Below are 11504 nucleotides of genomic sequence, written 5' to 3'. Positions count from 1 at the left end.
AATAACAAAATCTTCAGTGCAAACACAAAACAACTTTTAATTAATCAATTAATTAATTAGGATGACATAATCATGAGGTACATGGGAGGTGACATTAACAGAGTGAGGACTCAGAAAATCTATTAATCAACCAACCTTTGAAGAGAACACAAACCCGACAACAGTAATCATGCTTTATCTCGAGGATTACCTCGAAAGTGAGTAGTTTAAAATGCCTTGTTTGTTATATAAGAACATCAATTTGCCCGTTTCTCATTTTGTCTGTCAGTATGTTCAATGTTTATCAGTTTGTCTGTCTCTAGCTGTATTATATATATGACCCGTGCTGAAGTAAGTTGATATCTTTGGTAAGGATACATTATGATACTTCGAATGACTTTGGCATTTCTAGATCTCTCAACGTTGTTGAGTGGCCAGGCTCTGAAATGTGTGGTGCTGTATGCTGTTGTTGCATAATTCATTTAGTTCCTTCGGGCGGGGGGTGGGGGGGGGGGGAGAGAGCGAAGAGAGAGAGGCGCGAATAGAGGGGCTGGAGGAGGTTGCGCGAAAAGAAAGACTTTTCTCAACCGACGTACATTATTCTGTATAATATCCAAACTCACCAGTTAGTGGTATATTACACTCCACCTCACTAGCTGCAGTCCCTCTAGTCGCCCCGCGTCCCTCTGGACAGGAAATACAGGAAGTAACCTCTCCCCCGGGCGAGTAATGGTTCTCAGAGCACTCCTGACATCCTGTTTCAGGATTCAGATAGTGTCCTGCCAAACAGGGAACTGAAATTTGTAAGTTCCGGTTAAAATTATTTATCGATAGAAATTAGTATACTTCATACTATATTGGATTGATATAGCTAGAAGGTTGATGCATATTCATCGAATATCCCGACTTACTCCAAGAACAGTCACTCTCTGAACTACCGTTACCAAGTGCCACTGTTTTCCCAGAAGGACAGTTAGAGCACAATGAAACAATTCCTCCAGGGCTGTATGTTCCTTCTCCACATGGTGTACATCCATTTACTTGGTCAAGGTACTTGCCTCTTTCACAGGGATCTGGGGTTGGAAACATAAGAGTTCAATAAAAGAGAAGATAACTCTCATATTATATCACTTCTAGATAAAAAGCTCTATAACTCATGCATTTAGATCTGAAAGGTTATGATTCAAAGTTTCATCGCCATAATAACAATCTTAAAAATATGATGATAAGGTCTGTTCAACACTTACTCCAGGAGCAGTCATTCTCCGAGCTCCCTTGTCCTGCTGCAACAGATTTACCAACAGGACAACTAACACAGGAGGAAACTGTTCCTCCAGGACTGTAGGTCCCAATTTCGCAGCTCTGACATCCTGTTGCCTGGTTCAGATAGTGTCCACCCACACATGGAACTGTAATGATAAAGTTAATACTTATGGTTTAATGATGATCCGTTTACTATTCAGAATTTATAGTAACACAACTCAAGATGTGATGGATTAATTTTATTTAATATCCCGACTTACTCCAAGAACAGTCACTTTCTGAACTACCATGACCAGGCGCCACTGTTTTCCCAGAAGGACAGTTAGAACACAATGAAACTGTTCCTCCAGGGCTGTATGTTCCTTCTCCACATGGTGTACATCCATTTACTTGGTCAAGGTACTTGCCACTTTCACAGGGATCTGGGGTTGAGAAAATTATAATCTTATAACTCTACTATAACAGCACAGTTAGCAAAAATACAATATTAAGGTGCCAACAAAATTCGTAAGGTTAATTGATTCTATTGCCAAGATAAGAACGTCCCAAGATCAAGATGAAAACTTTGATCTCAAAACATCTCTTAACAAATACTATTGCACACTTACTCCAGGAGCAGTCATTCTCCGAGCTCCCTTGTCCTGCTGCAACAGATTTACCAACAGGACAGCTAACACAGGAGGAAACTGTTCCTCCAGGACTGTAGGTCCCAATTTCGCAGCTCTGACATCCTGTTGCCTGGTTCAGATATTGTGCCTTCACACATGGAACTGTAATGATAAAGTTAATACTTATGGTTTAATGATGATCCGTTTACTATTCAGAATTTATAGTAACACAACTCAAGATGTGATGGATAAATTGCTTTTAATCTCCCGACTTACTCCAAGAACAGTCACTCTCTGAACTACCGTCACCAGGGGGCACTGTTTTCCCAGAAGGACAGTTAGAACACAATGAAACAGTTCCTCCAGGGCTGTATGTTCCTTCTCCACATGGTGTACATCCGTTCACTTGGTCAAGGTACTTGCCACCTTCGCAGGGAACTGGAATTGATGTTGAAGTCAATGTGGTTTAGCAAAACAGATAATTGTGTGCAAACAATTTTGAATTTGATTTTTAATTGATTAAGCTGGAAAGGTTGATGCATATTTATCGATTATTCAGACTTACTCCAAGAACAGTCACTTTCTGAACTACCGTCACCAGGGGGCACTGTTTTCCCAGAAGGACAGTTAGAACACAATGAAATAGTTCCTCCAGGGCTGTATGTTCCTTCTCCACATGGTGTACATCCGTTCACTTGGTCAAGGTACTTGCCACTTTCACATGGATCTGAGGTTGAAAAAATTATAATCTTATAACTCTACTATAACAGCACAGTCAGCAAAAAATACAATATTAAGGTGCTAAAAAATTCGGTTCATTGATTCTATTGCCAAGAATCAAGATCAGAACGTCCCAAGATCAAGATGATAACTTGAATCTCAATACATCTGTTTGTAAGGTCATCTAGTTAATAAATGTTGTTGCACACTTACTCCAGGAGCAGTCATTCTCCGAGCTCCCTTGTCCTGCTGCAACAGATTTACCAACAGGACAACTAACACAGGAGGAAACTGTTCCTCCAGGACTGTAGGTCCCAATTTCACAGCTCTGACATCCTGTTGCCTGGTTCAGATATTGTGCCTTCACACATGGAACTGAAATTAATGTTGAATGTGTTTTACATAATAAGTAGTTCTTCGTAGGAACTATACACAAGGATTGCCCGGAGTCCGGGCTTAATCCTGATCTCGGTTTCATCCCTGTCCCGGCACGTTTAGCCAATCCAGGTCGATCATTGAATATATGGAATTAATCTAACTCGGAAGTTCATACATGAAGTTTATCAAATATTTTGACTTACTCCAAGAACAGTCACTTTCTGAACTACCATGACCAGATGCCACTGTTTTCTCAGAAGGACAGCTAGAACACAATGAAGTTGTCCCTCCAGCGCTGTATGTTCCTTCTACGCATGGTTTACATCCGTACTGTTGGTCAAGGTACTTGCCACCTTCACAGGGATCTAGGCTCAGATACATTATGGTTTCAGATGAGGAACTAAACTATGAAACAGAATAATCAATATAAATTGCAATTTTTTTGGTTGGTTTCTTAACTTCATCGCTTTTCTTCTACTTTCAGTCGGAAGGTGAATAACTCACCCCATATCTCGCAGTCATCAGCAGTCACTCCCTGACCAGGCCCAACAGTAGTTCCAATAGGACATGCTGAGCAGGTCTGCACAATACCTCCAGCATTGTAAGTACTCTGACCACACATCACGCAACTTGAACTATACGCAAGACGGTATCCTGGGTCACAAGACGAACAAATGTATGTAGCCTGTAGTGGGATCATTAGTTATGTTTCTAAGATGGACTTATATTTTGGTGACTTAAATACTTTTAAATCGTCAACTGTAACCAATACAAGGACTTCCAATTACAAGATATTCCAGTTGCCTCACCTCTAGCTTTTTAGGGTATCCTGGGCAGGGATCACCATACAACGGTCCTCCCGGAGTTGTGTCTATTGCACAATAGGTCCTGTAGTCACATTCATCCTTTGTCACTGACAACGCGTTAGATAAAGCTGCACAATCCCCATTACCAGGCGCATAGTATTTCGCAGCAGTGAAGATTATTATAGTACCGCGGCCGCCGCAGCCACTTGCATCTACGCTCCCATTTTCGTCAGCCTCAATATCTAAAATAGTATCAAACATTTTTTTAAACGAAAAACTGGTATGAAGGAGTACTGCAATGTACGTTAGTTAAAGTTCATTGATTAATTAATGTTAGGTGAACCATTTGCATTTAAGAACTACAATGCAGTTATGCTGAGGTCGCAGCTAAATATTTATTTCACTACTGTTTTCACATTTTTTAATGTTGCTTACCGATTCCTTTCGAAGGTTGTAAGAAATTTAAAAGGAGCAACCAAGACTTTAAAACAGTCGGTTTCATCTTTTTACCGTACTAAAAATAGATTGCTATGTTAGTCCTTAATCAGAAATCCTATATAATATGTAGCGGGTTATTGGTAATACATAATGCATAAAATTATTTGTTTACACAACATAGAAAAAAGCATCGTGAGTTAGCCGTAACACTAGTATAGTGAAACTGATACATACCGGACAGACGGGGTTGGGGGGGGGGGGGGGGGACATGAGCTATTAATGCTTTTCAAACAAAGTTACAACGAATTCTTCATGTAGTGATAAATCACATTTCTTGCACAAAACGAGCTAATTAACTAAACGTTCTGGAGAAAAAGGCCCGGCATAAGTGTTGCTCACCAACAGAAATGTTTTTAAACTGTGTTTTTCCCTGGAAAGTATGTAGGCTACAAATAGCCAGCATATCTGGAATATTCGGCATTGTGGAGACGGGTTTATCGGGACTCACGGCTACCACTAGTATACCATTACCAATGGTGACCAGTAGTTATCATACAGTAAAAGATTAGTGACTGGAATTTAGAAAAACCATAAGTAACTTTTAGTTACTTTGATCAGTCAGTAACGTGTTGATAAATATTGGTAGCTATCACACGTTCAGTGACTGATGCTACAAGTTACAACAGCAGGATAGCGCCAAAATGCGGCAGCGTAAGATGGTCACTTAAAATAAACTAAGGAACGCTGCCGGACAATAAGATTCTAATTTACCTCGTGAAAAGAACAGTTGTCACGAAAGTTGGCGAGTTGCAAAACATTGATATAGAGATATAAGATAGAAAGAAAGCAACAAAAGGGCCGAACACCACGTGTGACAAACTGACAATGGGTCCTGTTCAGTACTGGTGATGTCATATCTTGTAAATTCATGTTATTCATCAGACTTCCGTGTCCTTATACTGCAGTTTAACAAAAGCGGTCCTAGGACTGAACCTTGCGGTACACCACGTAGTGTTTCACGAGGAATAGCCAAATAGTGAATGAGTTTCCGTTTTAAAGCAAAGGATTAGATAGACGTGTCACTTAATCAAGTCTACGAAGAATTTCGTTTACATTTAAATTTAGTACGAACCGTCATGTCGTGGACTACCTATCTTACATCTGTTGTGGATAAACTAAACTGGTACTGAAGTATTGAAGACATGATAGCAGGTACTATACAAATGATCTGCAACTAGACGTCTACCAGGGTTGATTTCCCTGATCTCATACAATAGGTTGTAGGTCCCACCCTGCCATATGACAGAGTTTATCAATAGAAGCTGCAGCTTCTTGCTTCATCAGTCATTTGTCACCTTTAACGGTCGTATGTTTAAAGTGGGGCTAGCAGTGGAAAATGAACTTGCTCGGTCCTCCTAGGAGTCATCAGTCGGTCTTCACACACAACTGAGTGGCCATATCATTGTAGCTAACAACTAGAGGAACAGAAGAATAGCAACAAAGTAGCAAAGACCTTGAACTAATGCTCGGAAACTTCCCTGTAATGATACAGTACCGACAACCATGGATCACGGGGCACAGCTTCAAGTGATACTGTGGAGAATGTAAAGGGACGTAGCCCACAGAAAGGTTTTTAACATAGTAAAACGAGCGGGTGGTTCCAATCAAAAACAAGAATCTTAGTCACAATTATTCTCAGTGTTTTAGTAGCAGCTGTACTTTACTACTGTAGGTTAATGCAGTGAAACAAAGATTAAAAGTTATCAAAATTAAAACTAATATTGATGTTAAGCAAGTTATGTTGCATAAAAATGACATCTAGTACCTCTGGGCTGATCAAGTACCTCTGGGCTGATCAAGTACCTCTGGGCTGCCGATACTGTCTGGCCAGATTAGCTCATCAGTCTTATGAGTCTCAGAAATTTGTTTTTGTTGGTTACAATTCTGTCCGTCCAATTTCCTATCTGCTTGTCCTTTTCTTATTTCTTTATCAGTTGTGACGGAATTGTAATGAACAAAATCCTTATAATTATTTATGATATGTTTGATTTCTTGTTAATGTTTGTCATTCAAATTTGGTAGACGGCCCCAACGTTAATGTGGCTCTTGCTATGTGTTGGTTCAGCCGAATTAATTATTATATTTAATCAAGTTTATTTTTCTCGTTAGTTGTCATCCGGCCAAACATTAAGCAACTTATATTGCAGTACCATTTATCATTTAGTAATCAAAATATGTCATTGTAATTTTGCATGGCTGAAATGTAACGCTTGATTTATATATATAATGATTAATTGAATTTTCAAATTAAAAAAAAAGAAACACGGAAGTATGCAAGATGAATTACCTATCGTTTTCCGGTAACGAGCAAAATTCGTCGGGTTGAAGATTCAGAAAATAGTGATAATAGTATAAATATAAGTAAGAGAAGCCCAATTTTGTAACTAATATGATAACTGATAAGCCATGTTCCGCTCAATAGACCAGAGTTAGTATCAGTACGACTTTTTGCAGAATACACGGGGTCGTAACTTAGCATTTTCGGGCTTGAGCAGGTTAAAATTCAGGTTAAAAGTTATAATAATTAAAACAAGCTTGTAAAAGCGTTCAAAGCCGCAAATAATTTAAATTATGAGATATGCCAGTCTAAAAAGGGTTTTCTAGTGTAGACTGTAGATCTATTATTATTAATATTAACGCAATGAAAGGGAATGATGTCTTTCTGGACACTGAAGAATTTAATTGAATCGTGAATTTGTGAAAAAGCATTTATTATTACAATTGTCATATTATTGTGATAACTCCTTTAACCTATGAAACTTTCGGGTGTTTTTTGTTGAACAATTACGTAGAGCAATTCTAATTCTAGAGCATAGTACGATTCACGGGCACATAATGATATCTTTGTTAAGGTTGTTTTAGTACCACTTTAAATTCCTTGGGCGGAGGGGGGGGGGGGGGGGGGGGGAGGAGAGAGAGAGGCGCAAATAGGGGGGCACAAGGAGGTTGCCACAAAATTTCATTGATTCTATTGCCCATATTATCAGAACGTCAATCTCAATACATCTGTTTATAAGGTCATCTATTTAATAAGGTCTGTTGTACACTCAACACTTACTCCAGGAGCAGTCATTCTCCGAGCTCCCTTGTCCTGCTGCAACAGATTTACCAACAGGACAGCTAACACAGGAGGAAACTGTTCCTCCAGGACTGTAGGTCCCAATTTCGCAGCTATGACATCCTGTTGCCTGGTTCAGATATTGACCTCCCCACATCCAGAAAGTTTTATATTTCCTCCCAGATGCGTTTTTTTCTAAATTCTGGGGCCCACTCGCTTCGCTCGCAAGTTTACCTTTTTTCTGTGGCCCACTCGTTTCGCTCGTTATCACTGGACCAATTCACGAGCAGGGACGTAGCCAGGTTTATTCTTTGGGGCGGGGCTGTAGGCAAGCGAAGCGAGCCGACGCATCCAATCCAGCTGCGCAGCAAGCGAAGCGAGCAAGCTGTGGCAGGGGTCCAGGGGCGGAGCCCCTTGGCGGGGGCTAGGGGGGCGCAGCCCCCCGGAAAATTTTTGCGAAATAGGGTGTTTTAGACGACATTTGGCATTAAAGAAATTTTTAGGACAGCAATAAACTGGGATTGAAAAGAATCAAGTACTCACGTAAATTTGGTAACTTCACAACAGCAATCTGCATTCTCCAATCAGAATATTTCACTGTGTTTCAAAACTGACAGGACTAGGATGTTCCTCTTTGATTTTTATACAATCGAAAAATTTTCTTCAAAAATTACCTCAATTAATTTGTCTTTATTCCAAAAAAAAACATTTCGAAATTTAGGAGTAACTTCTCAAAAATTTCCTCTTTTTCCTCCCGTTTTTTCCTCCCAAAAAAAATTCCTCCCAGGCTGCCTGGCAAGATGGCGTGTTTCTGGATGTGGGTTGACCTCCGTTACAGTGATCTGGGAAATAGGAAAGTAAATATTTAAAAGTGAAAATAACCTTAGTGAAGTTTAATCGTCATAAAAGCTGTCCTTGTCTCGAGAAGGATGATAAATTCAGAAATAAGTTTGAAATGTTTCAAACTTTACCCAAACTTTACTTTTACACAAAAATGTTATTTCGTAAGGCGCTGCTCTTATTTCCTTACTGATTATCACTAACCTTCACACCCTACCCCCTCAACTAACAGTTCTTCCTCGTCACATGTCTGGCACGTGTACCATACTTCCAGTTTCTTCCACTGACCATAGCATGGATCACCATAGAATCTATTCGGGTGCGTGTCTAGCGAACATGATCCCTGTGAGAGCAGCAGGTCGTGAGGCTCACCAAACGTTTTACCGTTTTGGGAGTTAGAAGTTCAGAAGAATGTTGATTCGTGAAGAATTTAAAATCAAAACTTTTCACGTCCAGTCCTTGAATTGTCTATGATCTCCTAAATTTCGATGTTTTATGTATCATTACACATTTTCTTTAATGTCTCCAAACCTTATAATCGCAGTGATCCCTAGTTTTAGTAAAAGCATCTGCAAGTGGAGTACATAACGCCCAATTTGGTGCCCAGTATTTTGCGTTCTTTATCTCTAGGTATTCTTCATTATCACACGACAGGCTTAGAAGTAAGTTTTCCCTTTTCTCTTCCCCTGGTGTGGAACAATATTGTAATAGTTGTTTTGTACAGACTACAGTAAATGGATTGTAAAACTTCTGACAGACCTGATGATTTGAAGAGAAAAAAACAGTGTCCCAATTAATCGCGGTTTGAAGTCGTTAAATCGATATTGTTCAAACTGAATGTAAAAGTCCGTCAAATTCCCGATTCCGTTTAAAAACTACTTGAAAAATAATTTCTTTATCATTATTACATCATCATTACACTGATACAGAAGAACTAAAAATTCTCCATATGAATTTCAAAAGCACACAAAATAAATGTACTTATAAAATACATCAAAGAAACGTCTTCCAATAAATTATATAATATGAACTTGAACTTACACAAGCTCTCTGTGTCAGAAGAACTGAAACCAATGCCGGCTAGAATTGTGAGGGTCATCATCATCGTCATCTGCATCTTGACTAACATAACTTCCTTATTTTGTTAAAATTATAGTGACTAAATAACCACATTATACTTATTAGTACAGTATTAGATATTATATTATTAGATAATTATCAGATAATTATCAGATAATTATTAGACAATTATCAGATAATTATTAGACAATTATCAGATAATTATCAGATAATTATCAGATAATTATCAGATAATTATCAGATAATTATCAGATAATTATCAGATAATTAGGCATTATCAGAGATTCATCAGTTTATGGTTGGTCATAGGCTTTTAATTATCGGCATCAAATATTTTATCCGCATAAATAGATACATTTTTTAAACGAATCAAAAATAACAATCTATCGAAAACTGGACCGTGTGAGTCAACTGGTCAAGAATTACTACAGCATTCACAGAGATCCTTTTTACCATGTCTTCTTAGCACGTTACCGTATTTGCCGCACTTGGATCTTCCCATTTGCATTGGTTAATTGTATGCTTTCACACTAACTGATTGATGTCAGTTTGGATAAAAATTTACCATTTACGCCATAAAAGTCTATGCGTTGTTTACTAAAGCATTAAGCATAATTCATATTTGTCACTTCATTCCAAACGTGTAATTAGCATACTTCCAAATTCCAATAAACCCGATTACCTTGAAAGTCGGCATGTAACGTGTTTTTGTTTGGTTGCCTAGCAAAGTGCATCCAGTGCCGAGTAGGATAAGAAGGATAAGTATGCAAATTCCAAAAGCTATAGAAACAAACTTTCTGCTGATGATATAAAGGGTATAAACTATAAAGTTGTGGTACTTTACTACTGGGTAATTCCACGGTAAGGTTCCACTTGGTGAAAATGAAAAATGTTAAGATAGGCACCTAATTTTGGTAAAAATATGTTCATTAGACTCTTAACCTTACAGGTCAACAAAAGTTTTTTGTTTCATATTGCGTTAACTTTTGATTTTTCTCATTCAAAGGAACACTACTCGGAAATGAAAAAAATCATTCAAATTTTCAAAGGGCCATAGTTTGGGTATGCAGCTATATTTCTCTATGAAATTCCATACACTTAGGCATAGGCATAAGAATGAGAGCTATGCATAGTTTCAAACCCGTTACTCAAATACTTTTTCAACAAAATTTCCACAAAATGTCCACAAAGATGGTGTCGCGTCCGTCACAAAATTAAGCAAAAAAGTTTTTTCAGAGCCACATAGTGCTATTTATATTCAAAAAACCACTGTAACCTATCTCTTCTGAAGGTAAGGGAGTACCGTAGAAATTATCAGGCTTGTATCTTTTAAGAAAATATTTGGAAGGGGGGTCCCAACTTGTCACGTCTGTCACATTTTTTTTAAAAATGCTCCAAAAAATCTTTAAACAGACTTTAAATGCATTTTTCTTAAAGCTGAGGCCGTACTCAACAAAACTATGTCATCAAATCGAAAATTGGACAGAAAATGACCGAGTTATGTATAATTTTGTATATGCCCATATATGGGCCTACGGCTCACTTTTAGCCATTTTTATCCATATTTCCATTATTTTGACTAAAACCAAGACAAATAGAATTCAAATAAGGTTGGATTGTGTTGACTATGTTAACTAGACTATCAAATAACATCATATGCAATTCAATAATTAAATTTACTGAGTCTTTGCCATTTTATTTGCTTACAACTTTTTCAGAGGTAAAAGGCACAAAAAATGGACTTTACCCTATTTTCGCATATTTTTGAAGTAAAAATTCAATATCTTCCACATTTTAAACACTAAAGTAATGAAACTTTTAGGAAATCCCTAAACCTTCTTCTATCATTGTAATTCCAAATTAGAGACAATAGATAACTTTTTGAGATAAATTTGGGTACCATCTATATCTGAGTAGACACCAAAAAAAGTGTCATATTTATGTTGCGTTCGTCACAGGGGTGCTATCTCAGAAAGTAATAATGGTAGGGGTCTGAAATTTTCACACAACCTGTAGAAAGGTTAAATGTGGACTAATAAACAGTTGGAACTGATAAATAAACAACATCTCGAGTACAACATTCGTTTGAACTTTAAAAAACAGCAAAATCGTGGTGTCCGTCACGGTGGAATTGCCCTACTAATAACTGTACATGTTAATACCATATAGAAAACCATAGAAGTCTTATGATCGAATGACAGTGGCGTAAATCGTTAAGCAAGACACTAGAACATCATACCTTATAAATGAGGAGCAATTCGATTTCAGCGAATG

The 11504-nt window shown here is 38.0% G+C and overlaps 2 protein-coding genes across 2 annotated transcripts in view; both read left to right on the top strand.

The window, feature by feature from the left end:
- LOC134824966 (muskelin-like) overlaps positions 1-11504 on the top strand; it is a 472587-nt gene that overhangs the window by 355147 nt on the left and 105936 nt on the right. The gene's annotated exons all lie outside the window — the stretch shown is intronic.
- Positions 42-11504, top strand: part of LOC134825505 (inhibitor of growth protein 3-like) — a 28506-nt gene continuing 17043 nt past the window's right edge. Inside the window, exon 1 of the mRNA XM_063837732.1 lies at positions 42-197. Within this exon, the coding sequence (XP_063693802.1) occupies positions 170-197 (28 nt within the window). The 5' untranslated portion in view covers positions 42-169. The remainder of the gene's footprint in view (positions 198-11504) is intronic.

Source organism: Bolinopsis microptera, chromosome 13 (assembly GCF_026151205.1).
Source record: "Bolinopsis microptera isolate Bmic1 chromosome 13, MBARI_Bmic_1.0, whole genome shotgun sequence".
Lineage (NCBI taxonomy): Eukaryota > Metazoa > Ctenophora > Tentaculata > Lobata > Bolinopsidae > Bolinopsis > Bolinopsis microptera.
Note: the sequence above shows the minus strand (reverse complement) of the source record. Positions and strands in the feature narration are given on the sequence as shown.